Raw genomic sequence first — 15326 nt, forward strand, 5'->3', positions numbered from 1 at the left:
GTCAGAAGCTGAGTGGGGTCTGGGGGCGTGGGGCCTGCGGGTGTGGCAGGGTGCAAGCAGGTGAACCAGTGATGGAGCAGGCAGGTGAAATGGAACAGGTGGTGAGTGGGTGGAAAACTGAGGCCTACGGGAGAGAAGAGGCAGGAAATGCTTCCGGAGGTATGGTCACTGGGAGCAAGAGTGGGAGGCAGAGGTTGGGTTGAAGGCCTTCAGCTCCTATTTTTAGTGTAATGGTGTTTCAGGGAGAAAGCCAATTCTGACTCCCATGTTGGAACTTTTCTTTGACTTGCTTTTCATTGCTTTTATTGTTATAATCATACTCAGTGGCTTGCCTGGAGGACCCTGGAGGCGCTTTTTAAATGCTGGGAAAGATTGAGGGCAGGAGGAGAAGGGGACGACAGAGGATGAGATGGTTAGATGGCATCACTGACTCGATGGACATGAGTCTGAGCAAACTCCAGGAGCTGGTGATGGACAGGGAGGCCTGGCGCGCTGCAGTCCATGGGGTCGCAAAGAGTCAGACATGACTGAGCGACTGAACTGAACTGGAAGTGCCTTCGTTCAGCTCAGAGAGAGGGAGTTTGTCCTTGCCCACCTGTGAATAGACCAGATTAGCACACCCCTTCCCCACTGCTTCTCACTCTCTATTCTGCCTTTTGACTTTAGTTCCTCATTGCTTCTTTCTCTCTGATTTATAAAAGAACCTGGCATCCAGACCCCAATAAGAAGGTTATTTTGAGGCCCTAGCCCACCACTTCTCAATCTGCTGACTCTCCGATTTAAGTCTCTCCCTTGCTTGCCTCAACACCTTGTCTCTCGGATTCATTGGCCTGTCGTGCGGCGAGCAGAGCTAGCTTGGACTCGGTAACAATGGAAGCCTGACCTTGAGGACTGAACCCCGAGGGGAGGCAATATCTGGTTTCTGCTTTTTTTCACCATGAGGCATGTGGGATCTTAGTTCCCTGACCAGGAATTGAACCTGCGCCCTTGCATTGGAAGCTTGGAGTCTTAACCACCAGATTGTCAGGGAAAGCTCTAGTTTCTGTTAAAAGATCACTCTGGCTGCTGCATGGGGAACAGATTTGGGGGTAGGGGGTGTCGTCAAAATCAAATTCTTGTGCCTGACATGCAGTGAGGCCAAACAAACTGAAACCCTGGCGTTTAGAGCAGAGAAAGGTTTACTAGTCCAGGAGGTGCCAACTGGGCGGATAAGAGGTTTGTCTCAAATCCATCTTGCTGGCTGAAGTGCAAGATTTATAAAGGCAAAAAAAAAAAAAAGTAAAGAGGAGGGATCTTTGTGATTTCAGTTTCCTGAAAAGACTCAGTTGCCTGCTTCTCAGTACTTCTGCCGTCCTGTGACTCTGTGTCACTAGCAATCTGTGTGTTCCTGCAAAACAAACTAATAAATCATGGTCTTGTGGTTCCTTAACTTCTTTCTCAGAGAGAGCAAAAGGGATGGTCGAGGCATTTTATTGTTTACTTAGAGCCGAGTGACTGACTGGTTGAGAATTTCCCGGTCAGTCCCTGCTGTTTTCAAGCCCCTTCGGACGTGCTCTTTGTTTCTGTGTTCCCGTCCTTCCCTAATTAGTAACTGCCGGAGTCCAATCTTTGGAACTCAGGGAAGGTCTGCTGCTGCTAAGTCGAGTCAGTCATGTCTGACTCTGTGCGACCCCAGAGATGGCAGCCCAACAGGCTCCTCTGTCCCTGGGATTCTCCAGGCAAGAATACGGGAGTGGGTTGCCATTTCCTTCTCCATTGCATGAAAGTGGAAAGTGAAAGTGAAGTCGCTCAGTCGTGTCCGACTCTTAGCGACCCCATGGACTGTAGCCTACCAGGCTCCTCTGTCCATGGGATTCTCCAATGGCAACCCACTCCAGTACTCTTGCCTGGAGAATCCCATGGACAGAGGAGCCTGGTAGGCTACAGCCCATGGGGTCGCTAAGAGTTGGATATGACTGAGGAAGGTCTAGGAGACTGTAAAGTCTTTTTCTGTAAACAAGAAACAGGGACATGGAATGGTGTTTGTCCCCAGGAGGGCCCGCAGGGTCCTGCTTGGTTTCAGTCCCGTTTTCTTTGGTTCTCAATCTTGAGTCCCCTCAAGGTTGCAGGACAGAAAGGGTATAAGGTTTTGGATAGAGGTTAATCATAAACCCGGGAGAAACCCTTTCTTTCAGGGGGACTTCGTTTCCGAGGGGCCTGAGTGGGAAGAAGCTGCAGCATCCATCCAAACTAGAGATGCTGGTGGTGTGTGCAGTCGCGTGAATGAGGCAGAGACAGCGAGAGTGAGCAGGTCCAGTGAGATGGATGGATGTGGGAAGGGGGTGGGGAAAAGCAGGAACCAACCGTGACCCTGACTCTGAGGTTAGGGGCTCAAGCAACTGGGTGGAAAGTGGGGCAGTTTACCACGGCAGGAAGATAGAGGAGGAACGTGCTTAGGGGATGTAGTCAAGGGTTTGTTTGTTTGTTTTTTTTGCCATGCTGGGTCTTTGTTGCTGCTTGGGGTTCTCCCTAGTTGCGGTGCGTGGGCTTCTCATTGCGGTGGCTTCTCTTGTTGCGGGGCACAGGCTTGAGGCATGTAGCTGCAGCCTGTGGGCTCAGCTGCTCCACGGCATGTGGAATCCTCCCAGACCAGGGGTCGAACCCATGTCCCCTGCATTGGCAGGTGGATTCTTATCCACTGCGTCACCAGGAAAGTCCAAGTCAAGGTTTCCTTATGCAAAGCTCTCAGTGCTCATTAGACAGCCCAGAGGAGATGGCGGGTGGGTGGGTGGGTACAAAGTCTGGGCTCCAGAGGGAAGGTGCAGCCACAACTCAGAAGACAGGCTGGTATTTAAAGCCACACGTTAGAAACGATCCCCTGGGGCCTGAGTGTTGACGACGGAAGGCAGTGCTCTGGGTCACCCCCATGATTGGGGTTTGAGTGGCAGCGAGACAAGCAAGGGGAGGGCAGGAAGCCCGCCGGGAGGCAGTGCCGTCAGGGGCGCCGGCAGAGGAGTGAAAACGGAACGGAGTGCCACCGAGAGGCCGAACTGCTTCCTAGGCGGCACTAGTGGTAAAGAGCCTGCCTGCCGATGCAGGAGACTTAAGAGACTTGGGTTCCATCCCTGGGTCGGGAAGATCCCCTGGAGGAGGGCATGGCAACCCACTCCAGTATCCTTGCCTGGAGAATCCCATGGACAGAGGAGCCTAGTGTGGGGGTTGAAAAAAGTCAGACGTGACTGAAGTGATTTAGCATCCAAGCACGAACTGCTCCTTCCCTGGGGAAATACAGAGTTAGGTTTCTGTGAGCCTCTGGTCCCATCAATAAAGATCAATACACAACTTTTAACATTTATGATTTTTGGCTGTGCTGAGTCTTGTTGCTGCCCGAGGGCGTCTCTGGTTGTGGAGAGCAAGGGCTGCTCTCTGGCTGCACCGTGTGGGCTTCTCCTTGGGGTGACTTCTCTTATTTCGGGGCACAGGCTCTATGGCACGGGCTCAGTAGTTGAGGTGCTCAGGCTCACCTGCCCCGCGGCCTGTGGAATCTGCCTGGACCAGGGGCTGAAGCCATGTCCCCTGCACTGGCAGGCGGATTCTTAACCCCTGGACCACCAGGGAAGTCCCACAACCTTGATTTATGTGTGTTTTTGTTTAAAGACCCTTTCAGCGGTAGATAATACTGATGTACCATCTTTGAACTTACAGCACCTGATTCATGCCTGAGCAAAGCTGCTCTAAGACACACCCAGCCTCCCTGAGCTTAGAAACGCTAGTCTCTGCACTTTAACATGACGCCCGGGGGGCCGTTTAAAATGAAAAAACCATGGAGAAAAAGCACAAAGATGCAGAAAAGGCCCGCCATTAAATAGACAAGTATGAGCTGAAAGCAGAGGGCTGAGTGTTGCCTTATTTGACTTCAGCTGGCAACCGTGCATCGGGCAACTCAAAATTTCACCACTGTGCGCATGTCTGCACCTGGCTGCAAAAGTATCGATTTGGGGTTACACATCAAATTGAGTGACTAGGCCAGTTCACAAAAGCAGGTGTGGACCACGAGGAGCAACTGTATTTAAGCCTATTAGACGCTGTGACACAAGTCTATATTATTATGCAAACACATGCACATACCACACTCGGGGTGGGGGTGGCTCATTACAGGAGGGCCTTCAGCCTGGCACCCTCTCTGCCAGGTTTGAGCTCTGCACGCCTCTCCCTGCAGCGGCCCAGCCAGTGGCCAGAGCTGGGAGGATGGACACTGCAGTCACGCCCGGGTTCAGGTGGCAGCGCTATACTTCCTTGCTGGGGGATAATTTGTCAAACCCACTTCACGTGCCTTCACTCGTCAAGGTCGTTTAGGCTGGCAGTCCCCTTAGCGGTGCGGAGCCTTCACGGTGAGGTGTTTGCTAAGTAGTCTTCCAGGAGCTTGGAGGCACCTGTGCCCAGTTGGAGCTGAGCTGGTTAAGACCACACAGGACCACTGACCCTCCACGTGGGTGACCTTTTGATGTCAGAGATCCACCCTCAGATGGTGCTAAATGTCTCCATTTTTTTTGGCCTCGCTGGGGGAATTGAGGGGATGGTGCTTGCAGGATCTTAGTTCCCCGATCAGGGATGGAACCTGGGCCTTCGTCAGTGGGAGTGTGGGGTCTGAACCATTAGACCACCAAGGAAATCCCGTGCCTCCATTTCTGAAGGTGCAGAGGCCTGTAGCTGAGTTCCACCTGTGCAGGGCGATGATGACCACACCTTTTCTCAATCACCTGTCCCCACGCCCCCCACGCCCTCCATGCCCGGGACCAGCCTGTTTCTCCATGTGCTCTCCCACAATGCACCCCAAGCCTCTTGCCTTCTGGGAGGCAGACCCGAGGTGTGTTCTCTCTCCTCATTTGGCCGCCTCGTGAACAAACCCTGTCAGCTGTGAGCCTCAGCGTCTCGGCGTCTTGGCCTGCTGGGCGTCGGGCAAGATGAAGGGGGTTCGGCGATGGTCTGAGCCGGCTGGGGGTGAGCCCAGACGCGCCTTCTGCCCGGGCGTGATAGCTGGTGCTGTCAGAGCAGCTGCCTCGTCCTTTGGAAGACCTCTTTGGGCGATGCTGTGAAAGTGCTGCACTCAATATGCCAGCAAATTTGGAAAACGCAGCAGTGGCCACAGGACTGGAAAACGTCAGTTTTCATTCCAATCCCAAAGAAAGGCAATGCCAAAGAATGCTCAAACGACCGCACAATTGCACTCATCTCACATGCTAGTAAAGTAATGCTCAAAATTCTCCAAGCCAGGCTTTAACAGTACATGCATGAACCGTGAACTTCCAGATGTTCAAGCTAGTTTTAGAAAAGGCACAGGAACCAGAGATCAAATTGCCAACATCCGTTGGATCATGGAAAAAGCAAGAGAGTTCCAGAAAAACATTTACTTCTGCTTTATTGACTATGCCAAAGCCTTTGACTGTGTGGATCACAACAAACTATGGAAAAATTCTTAAAAGAGATGGGAATACCAGATCAGCTCCTGAGAAATCTGTATGCAGGTCAGGAAGCAACAGTTAGAACTGGACATGGAACAACAGACTGGTTCCAAATTGGGAAAGGAGTACATCAAGGCTGTATATTGTCACCCTGCTTATTTAACTAATATGCAGAGTACATCATGAGAAATGCTGGGCTGGATGAAGCACAAGCTGGAATCAAGATTGCCAGCAGAAATATCAATAACCTCAGGTATGCAGATGACACCACCCTTATGGCAGAAAGTGAAGAAGAACTAAAGAGCCTCTTGATGAAAGTGAAAGAGGAGAGTGAAAAAGCTGGCTTAAAACTTAACATTTGGAAAATTAAGATTATGGCACCCGGTCCCATCAGTTCATGGCAAATAGATGGGTAAACAATGGAAACAGTGACAGACTTTGTTTTCTTGGGCTCCAAAATCACTGCAGATGGTGACTGCAGCCATGAAATTAAAAGATGCTTGCTTCTTGGAAGGAAACCTATAGTCAACCTAGATAGCATATCAAAAAGCAGAGACGTTACTTTGCCAACAAAGGTCCGTCTAGTCAAAGCTATGGTTTTTCCAGTGGTCATGTATGGATGTGAGAGTTGGACTATAAAGAAAGCTGAGTGCCAAAGAATTGATGCTTTTGAACTATGGTGTTGGAGAAGACTCTTGAGAGTCCCTTGGACTGCAAGGAGATCCAACCAGTCCATTCTAAAGGAAATCAGTCCTGAATATTCATTGGAAGGACTGATGTTGAATCTGAAGCTCCAGTACTTTGGCCACCTGATGCGAGGAACTGACTCTTTGGAAAAGACCCTGATGCTGGGAAAGATTGAAGGCAGGAGGAGAAGGGGACGACAGAGGATGAGATGGTTGGATGGCATCACCAATCAATGGACATGAGTTTGAGTAAGCTCTGGGGGTTGGTGATAGACAAGGAGGCCTGGCGTGCTGTCTTCTATGGGGTGGCAGACTCAGACATGACTGAGCGACTGAACACACCAGTACCTAGCTTGTTTGGTATTCCTGGCCAGACTGGCAGTGGGGGTTGGGGAGGCAAGAGACAGAGGCCCACCTGGCAGTGTAATGGAAACCAGGGCCCAGCTGCTCAAAAGCCAATAAAAAGAGGCCAGGTTGCTAGAAAGGAAAGTTTGTTTTATTTTGGATGCCAGTGTAGAGAGGGCGCAGGGCAGATACCTGTGGAAAAGCCAACTCCCCCTCCACCCCTGCTCTGACAATCTGGGGCCAAGAGCTTTTATAGATTGAGGGAGGGGGCTCCATGCAGAAAGAGCACAGTCAGCTCTGACAGTCCTCCTGAAGTTGGCCACGCAGCGGTCTGCCCAGCGTTGTCTTGATTGTGTTAGGTACAGTTGGTCTTCAGTTCCAGGTCGGCTTGTTCCCATTTCCCTGAGGCCAGTTCCTGAAACTGCGGTAGCTTTTGTCACGGCCGTGGGACTTCCCAGGTGATGCAGTGGTAAAGAGCCCGCCTGCCAATGCAGGACATGCAGGAGATGAAAGTTTGATTCCCGGGTCAGGAAGGGTCCCCCTGGAGAAGGAAAAGGCAACCCACTCCAGTATCCTTGCCTGGAAAATTCCATGGACAGAGGAGCCTGGTGGGCTACAGTCCAGGAGGTCGCCAAGAGTCGGCCACGACTGAGGGGCTGAGCACACAGGCATGTCAGGGCTACAGCCTGGTCATCACGTAGTTAACTTCTTCCACGTGATGAGGTTTCAGCATCTATAAGACAGGTCACAGGATATGGCTCAGAACATGCTCTATAGCCCTTGAGAAGGAACTAGGGGTCCTTAACGTATGACTAAACTATGGTTATCTGGTCTCCTTTGACTCTTTTTTTGTCTCTACATCTTCTTACTTCTCTGATTAAACTTAGTCTTTGACTCAAGTTTTTCCACAAAACGCAGGCAGGGGACATGGGGGACAAAGACCATAGGGTCAGCAGAATTTTGGTAAAAAAGTATAAAAGGTCCCAGCTGCTCAGGTACTCCATACCTGGGTTGGACGCCCAGGGCTCTGGTCTTTGGTCTTATTTCTGGTCTGGTTTGTATGTGCCAAGATATCCTTTGGACTCTGGGCCTAAAAACGGATCCTTAAGTTATGTTACAAATTTGCAACTAGATTTGTTCTGTAAATGGAAGAAACACCGGGATGAAATACCTTATGTGCAGTCAATTGTTACTGTATCAGAATAAATGTGCCCGCTAAAGGAGCGGCACAGCACGGAACTCAGTCCCTGCTAACAGCCCTCCTGGATGGAATGCAGCTGAACGTGTCCCCGAGCCACCTCACACTCCAGTTGTTGTTTTTGATTAGCACTAAGTCATGTCTGACTCTCCAACTCCGCGGACTGTGATCCTCCAGGCTCCTCTGTCCGTGGGATTTTCCAGGCAAGAATACTAGTGTGCATTGCCATTTCCTTCTCCAGGGGATCTTCCCCACTCAGGGATCGAACCTGGGCCTCCTACATTGCAAGCGGGCTGTTTACCATCTGAGCTACCAGGGAAGTCCAATTTTACTGTCTAGAAACTGAGCACAGATGAATATTGGTTTGTGCATGACTTACAGGCAGTTAATCACATTGTGGAAGATACTTGTCCATGAGTCCCTTACCCATACATTCTCGTCACTGCTCTGCTCACACGAGGTTTTTGTTGGTTTACTTACTGGATTTGAAGAATGCTGTGTGTGTGTGTGTGTGTGTGTGTGTGTGTGTGTGTGCGCGCGCGTGCGCGGGCGCGCATACCCTTGAGATTTGAATCCCAAGAATTGTTTGCTTTTAATGGAAAGATCTAGATACAAGAGTTAAACAACTGTTCTGCTGGACAGGAAGTTCTCAGGGACTTAAAAATTCCTGCACGATATCTGTAGAAATCCTGGCTAAAGATTTGAAGGCCCTTGAACTAAAAGAGGGAGCCCCGCTCTAGTATGAGGATGGTACCATTTGATTGCATGTAAAACAAAGGACCCCTGAGACCAGAATACAGTTTTGACTTTGAACTTTATGGTTGAATGAAGCTGTAAGGTGTCCGAGGAAAAGGCATAGTTCTCTGCTGTCTGTCGACCACTTGGGTTTTGAACTCTCACAAGGACAGAGTCTTGTCCCCTGACAGAAGGGAAGTCTAGCCGGGCTTGCAGTTCCCACTGTCAGGAGACAGTTGTGGGGATTCCTGAGAATGGCTGTGTTCTGAAGCATTTGGACCCACAACTTAAAAAAAATATATTATTTATTTGGCTGTGCTAGGTCTTAGTGGAGAAGGCAATGGCATCCCACTCCAGTACTGTTGCCTGGAAAATCCCATGGGCGGAGGAGCCTGGTAGGCTGCAGTCCATGGGGTTGGGAAGAGTCAGACACGACTAAGCGACTTTGCTTTCACTTTCACTTTCATGCACTGGAGAAGGCAATGGCAGCCCACTCCAGTGTTCTTGCCTGGAGAATCCCAGGGACAGGGGAGCCTGCTGGGCTGCTGTCTATGGGGTCGCACAGAGTCGGACACGACTGAGACGACTTAGCAGCAGCAGCAGCAGCAGCAGCAGGTCTTAGTTGCCCCATGTGGATCTAGTCCCCGACCAGTGATTGGACCTGGGCCTCCCGCATTGGGAGCTCAGAGTCTTAAGCCACTGGATCACCAGCAAAGTCCCTTTGTGGAGCATGATGGGAAGTGGAAACCATACTATGGAGAACTGTCGACAGAGATCATCCACGCTTTGGCTGGTTCCAGGTCTCCTACACTGATTCCTCCCACTGGGCAGGTGAACCCCGAACAGATCTTAAGCAGCTTTTCAGAATGAAAAGAAATTAAGGCTTGGAAAGACAATTCAATGATCAGGACTTCTCAAAGTTGGGCAAAGGCAGGTGCTGTGCTCTCTCTAGCTGTTGGGTGTCTTTAACGCTTGCTCCTTTAACATGTGTGGCTGTGCTTGATCTTCGGTGCTGTGCTCAGGTTTTGTCTAGTTGTGGTGTGAGGGCTTCTTCTGTTGCAGAGCACAGGCTCTGACTTCAGTGGTCATGGAGTGTGGGCTCAGTAGTTACCGCTCGAGGGCTGAGTTGCCCCTGGCACGTGAAATCCTCCTGGAACATTGATGGAACCCGTGTCCCCTACATTGGCAGGCAGATTCCTAACCATCGGGCCACCGGGGAAGTCCTGGTGGTGGTGGTGTTCGGTTGGTCAGTCACGTCCGACTCTCTGCGATGTAATGAGCTGCAGCACGCCAGGCTTCTCTGTCCTTCACCATTTCCCAGAGCTTGCTGAAACTCATGTCCTTTGACTCAGTGATGCCATGCAACCATCTCATCCTGTCGTCCCTTTCTCCTCCTGCCTTCAGTCTTTCCCAGCATTAGGGTCTTTTCTAATGAGTCAGCTCCTCACATCAGGTGGCCAAAGTATTGGAGCTTCAGCATCAGTCCTTCCAATGAATATTCAGGACTGATTTCCTTTAGGATTGACTGGTTTGATCTCTTTGCAGTCCAAGGGACTCTCAAGAGTTTTCTCTAACACACTTCAAAAGCATCAATTCTTTGGTGCTCAGCTTTCTTTATGGTCCAACTCGCACATCCATACATGACTACTGGAAAAACCATGGCTTTGACTATACAGACCTTTGTCCAAGCTGTTGGAAATTTCATCCGAAATCTTTTTCTGTATGTAATGATACCTACCTCTTGTCCTGCCTGTCATTAATTTTTCAGCTGTCCCTAACTTCACTGTGACTTCCGATGTGACATATCTGATTAGTCTAATCAACAGAATTTCCTGTCCTGTTTTTCCTTGTTTAAGCTGAAATTTAGTCCTTGTGACCTCAGATTAAAAAAAATAATAATAATCCTTTTCTACGGTCAAGGTTCTGTTAGGTGAGAATAGAAAACATACGGATTTTTCCAGCTTGTGTTCGTTCCATATTTAGTATCTAAGTGTTTCAGCCAAACTGCTAATGATTGGGACTCTCCAGTATGTAAGGAGGTAAGACACTGATTCCTTGGCTTGACTGTGTCCTAGATGAGATCCGGGGCCTAAATTTTAACAGTGTGCGGTGTCCCCCTCAGAGCTGGTCTTTGTCTGCCGTTTTGATTATCAGTCTTGGGCCCGTGACAGTTGGTACAGAGGTGGTTATCTGTTTATTGGGATCAAAGTGCTCACTGGAAACTGGGAACAAGAGGATGTTTAAATGAGCACTCAACAGCTGCATTCGTCAAGCCCTTGTTAGCCCTGTGGTTTTTAAAAAACTTTTAATTGGAGTACAGTTGATGTACAAGGTTGTGCTGTTACGAGGGCGGCTTCCCAGGTGGCTCGGTGGTAAAGAGTCCGCCTGCCAATGCAGGAGATGTGGGTTCAGTCCCTGGGTTGGGAGATCCCTTGGAGGAGGAAATGGCAATGCACTCCAGTATTTTTGCCTGGAGAATCCCATGGACAGAGGAGCCTGGCGGGCTACCGTCCATGGGTTCACAGAGTCGGACACGACTGAGTGAGCATGTGCCAACACTGATAAGAGGCAGAGGGCTAACACAGCTCTGTAAATCTGTCATCGCCCCTCTACTCTCAAGACTGAGGAATGATCAGAAGATACGGGGGAATGAAACTGAGGGCAATTATCAGCCAAATCCATTTCCTCTGCCTGCATTAATCAGGGTCATTTGTTCTGAGACGTGTGTGTCAACGAGAAGCACAGAGCCTAAACGGTGTTTGTCAGTTGTTTCCCGGGGGCTTGGAGTCCGCTGTGTCTAGTTTGAGCTGAGCTGGCTAAGGCTGGATAGGACCAATGACTCTCCAAATGGGCCGGCCCGTGTGTCCACCTGGTGACCTTCTGACCTCGAAGGGTAACCCTCAGCTGGTGCTGTAAGCAGATCCACTTTTGAACGTGCAGAGGCCCGTAGCTTAGTTGCGCCTGCGCAGAATGACGGTTGTCATAGCTTTCTCCAGTTCCCCATCCCCACTACCCCCACGCCTCAGGCCGCCTCGCTTCTTTACACCGTGAACACCAGGAGCCCTTCCCCTTCCAGGAGGTGAACCTCAGAGACGTGTTGTGTCTTGTTGCTTGACTGCCTTGTGAATAAACCCTCTCTGCTGGAAACCCTGGCATCTCAGCATTTTGGCTGCTGCATGTTGGGCAAAATGATCCTGGTTTGGGAACTGTCACAAAGGGCATTAATCTTTTTTTTTGGGGGGGTGGGTCTCTCTCCTCCTCACTGATGACACCTAATTGTTCCCTTTTTCTAAACATTTTTCATTTCTGAAGAAATGAAACTGTGCAGAACTCGGGGGCTGGGCTTCTTGGGGATGGCCTCTTGTGTGTAGGTTTACTGCTGTAGAGCGAAGTGATTCAGGTGTGTGTGTGTGTACACATTTTAAACATTTTCCATTATGGTTCATCACAGGATATTGAATATAGCTCTGTGCCCTACAGTAGGACCTTATCTATGCTAAATATAAAGACTTCCACCTGCTAACCTCAACACCCCCTCCCCCATAACCACCAGTCTGTCCTGTGTCCGTGATTCTGTTCCACAGGTGCATTTGTGTCGTCTTACACATACATGATATCATATTCTTTTTCCGGCACTCACTGAACTGGGAGCAGAGTTAACCACTGGACTGTTAGGGAAGTCCCCATCTCTGACTTCACTTAGTATGATCATCTCTAGTTGGATCCACGTTGCTGCCGATGGCATGATTTCATTTTGTATGGCCGAGTATTTTCCACTGTACATATGTACATCTTTATCCAGCGATCTGTCGATGGTCATTCAGTTGGTTTCCATGTCTTGGCTATTGTGAGTAGTGCTACGAGCATAGGGGTGTGTGTACCCTTTTAAACGACAGTTGAGTCTGGGTATACGCCCGGGAGTGGGGTTGCTGGTGCAGTTACTTTGTGTTGTCGCACCGAGGGGCATGTCAGCTCCTGGCCGGCTGTGGCTCTCGGATCCAGTCCAGCAGCGGTCTGAGCAGCTGTGTCGCTAGGACGGCTCTGAGTGCTGACTGCCGACTTGGCGTCCCTGGCCCACGGCAGTTTCGGTTCTGTGGTGAAGGACACAAGGCTCCAGTTCTGGTCTGGGAGACGTCACCAGTGAGCAGTGGGACTCTGCGTGCGATCACACCAGGGCATCTCCCCTACTGGGCTCCTGGGGCTGGAATCTGTCCCCCTTGGTGTGGGGGGAGGGGCGCAGGGGGGAAGCACAGGTCATCTGGTTTTGAGCACAATGCTGCTCTAAGTGGAGCCTTCTCTTCTGGGTTGAGGAATCCCTCAGCCACCCCGCACTGCGTGGGCCACTTGGGAAACTCCTCATTAAACCACGGCTGGCTGTCCTTACCCTTCTCTGTAACAACAGATAGGAAATCTTCCATCCTCGTGCTGGGAAATGTGATCTGAGGGGCCTCTGAGCGCTGGATTGCCTGGTTCTGATCTGTTTCTGATAATACCAGCTCTTTGAAAAGATAAGAAAGGAGAACTCTATTGCCTCTTGTTAGTCCCCTAGGGTGTCTTACAAAACTGGGAAATTTTCAGCTAGATCTCGACGAAAAGAAAGATGACTTCGGTGTAACACCACGTGGCCACAATGTTATTTAGACCTCTGGAGAAAAATGGCTAAAACTCTTGACATTCTAATTGTTTCCTTTTTGCATATGCAGTTAGAGAAATCTGGCTTGATAAAATTTTTCAAAATTCTGACCCCGAGAGCAAAAGTTTTCCTGGATACAAAGCCGAAATTGTAACTCCCATTTCCTTTAAACGCAAACACAGCTCACACTGTCTGAGACGATGGTTTTAGCTTAATAGGTAGAACCTGAACTGAAAGGAAATGGAAAAGCCTTTTAAAATCAAGTGAAATTTATTTCAACTGCTATAAGTTAATGTGTTAAAACTACATGAGAAGCATTATCAAATGAGTGATAAGCCCTAAGTAATATTGTATGGGTAAATGTCATTAAGTGTTCTAGAAACTATACCATTGTTATCAATCTTAATTGGATGGTATTGTTATCAATCTTAATTCTTGTTAACACATTACTGACTGGGGAATTTTTGCAGAAACGAATGCCTCTGGCCAGCAATTTGTTATGTAAGCGAATATGGAAATGTCTTTGATCAATAGTGTTCAGATAACAAAAGACGTATTAAGACGTCTCTGGTCAGTAAGTAGTTAAAATACTGTATGTTGCAGCAACTTGATTAGGCTTGTCAGCTGCACTGTAATCATATCCCTAACTGCGCCTTTTCAGGTCCCTCGTCATTCACAGGTGATACTTCACTGATGCTTTTGCAAAAAATGCTTCATCTTTAAGAAGGCTCACAGAAAGGATTTTCTGGCAAGCACACGATTCTGATAACTTCCAGATCATACCGCTGAACTGGGTGAGAAATTAATTCTAATGGAAACCCTGATGGTTTCATCAAACTGTTAATAAGATCAAGGATTAGTTACATGGGCCTGAGTTAACTGATGAATATAGTTATAACCGTTTTTAGTCTGTATCTTCTAGACATAAGGAAATCTTTAAAAAAAATTAAATTTGATATTCCTTAGGAAAAATTCTGGCACAGTAGATTTAAGAGAGACTATACGATCAATTACACTTAGGTAAATAATCAGGCCAAGTTTATCCAAACGACTTAATTTGGCAGTGTCAGTCGCTCACTCGTTTTCGACTCTTTGCAATCCCATGGACCAAAGTGTCCATGGAATTCTCCAGGCGAGAATACTGGAGTGGGTTGCCATTTCCCTCTCCAGACGATCTTCCTGACCCAGGGACTGAACCCAGGTGTTCTACGTTGCAAGCAGATTCTTTACCGCCTGAGCCACAAAGGGTAATTTAGAGAGATTATGTTTTGATGACATACCTTTGTGGAGACTGAGGTTTTGTATATGCTGAGGTTGCTGTATTAGATGACCTTGTTGTTATGTTATATTATAAAGCCTAAGTTTTAAAGGAATATTCCAAGCTTGTTTCTGAAGCTGATCACAGTAATCTGTCTTTGGATGAAGATCAGATGCCCTGTGATCCACAACCAGGAGATTATACATACTGGAAAAGACATCATTTATTCAGACTCTCTCCAACCTAAATGAAAGATCTGTCAGGTATCTAGTAGCTCGTGCACAGTGGAAACAGAAAGAAACTGACTCTTGAATGAACTACTTCCCACTTAAGGGCTTCTGCACTGGACCGGTCTATAGAAAGGACTGCTGACCTCCAAAAGCGCTGACCCCAGGATGAGAAAGAGAACCCAGTGCAGACAGCTGAGCCAGGAATCTGAGCCGGGTCTGTATGATCCACCGTAATTCAACTGAACTGTTCACCAACTGTCTCCCTCTCAAAACAGAAAGTTTTACTTCCAGTCATACTTCTGACTCCAATGTTCAAGACAGAAAATTCTCTTGTCAAGTTGAGTACTCATGACATTTATCACCACTTGCTTTTAACTCTACTCTAAAAGCATATGTACGATGTTTGTGTGACAATTTGGTATAAATGATAATGTATAGCCTATAAAATTAGCACACCTGTGAGCTGGTTCACTATGTTTGATTAGTTTTTCTCGTAATATATTTAATATTTTTATATATTTAAATATAAATATATATAAAAGGAGGCCTAGCATTGAGGGACAAGTATTTTGAATCATTAGTGCTTTCTCCTGAAAGATTTGCAAACAAAAGGAGGAAAATAATGGCAACTTTCACACACCCAGGTACAGAGAAGTATTTTGCCTTAGACAGGCTGTTCTAGTTCATCAAACATACACTGCATACATCTACTTTAAAGAATGTATTTACAAAATCAAAATGACGTAACCGTAGTTCAGACATTCAGTATGGATCTGGGTGCCTATTTTGGACATGGGTTC

The 15326-nt window shown here is 48.3% G+C and overlaps 2 protein-coding genes and 1 long non-coding RNA gene across 6 annotated transcripts in view; 1 reads left to right on the forward strand and 2 right to left on the reverse strand.

The window, feature by feature from the left end:
- The window catches only part of ORAI2 (ORAI calcium release-activated calcium modulator 2), a 50271-nt gene that overhangs the window by 15476 nt on the left and 19469 nt on the right, over positions 1–15326 (reverse strand). The gene's annotated exons all lie outside the window — the stretch shown is intronic.
- LOC129637996 (uncharacterized) overlaps positions 1–15326 on the forward strand; it is a 30767-nt gene that overhangs the window by 8374 nt on the left and 7067 nt on the right. For 3 of the 4 annotated variants that reach the window (XR_008707657.1, XR_008707658.1, XR_008707656.1), the window contains 2 exons: positions 13700–13832; positions 14630–14873. This is a non-coding gene — a long non-coding RNA (uncharacterized LOC129637996). Of the gene's footprint in view, positions 1–13699; positions 13833–14629; positions 14874–15326 lie in introns of those variants that run through there. The other variant, XR_008707659.1, reaches the window with a different exon arrangement.
- Positions 7079–15326, reverse strand: part of PRKRIP1 (PRKR interacting protein 1) — a 36921-nt gene continuing 28673 nt past the window's right edge. Inside the window, exon 6 of the mRNA XM_055562398.1 lies at positions 7079–7205. Within this exon, the coding sequence (XP_055418373.1) occupies positions 7174–7205 (32 nt within the window). The 3' untranslated portion in view covers positions 7079–7173. The remainder of the gene's footprint in view (positions 7206–15326) is intronic.

The sequence above is a fragment of the Bubalus kerabau genome, chromosome 23 (genome assembly GCF_029407905.1).
Source record: "Bubalus kerabau isolate K-KA32 ecotype Philippines breed swamp buffalo chromosome 23, PCC_UOA_SB_1v2, whole genome shotgun sequence".
NCBI classification, from domain to species: Eukaryota; Metazoa; Chordata; class Mammalia; order Artiodactyla; family Bovidae; genus Bubalus; species Bubalus kerabau.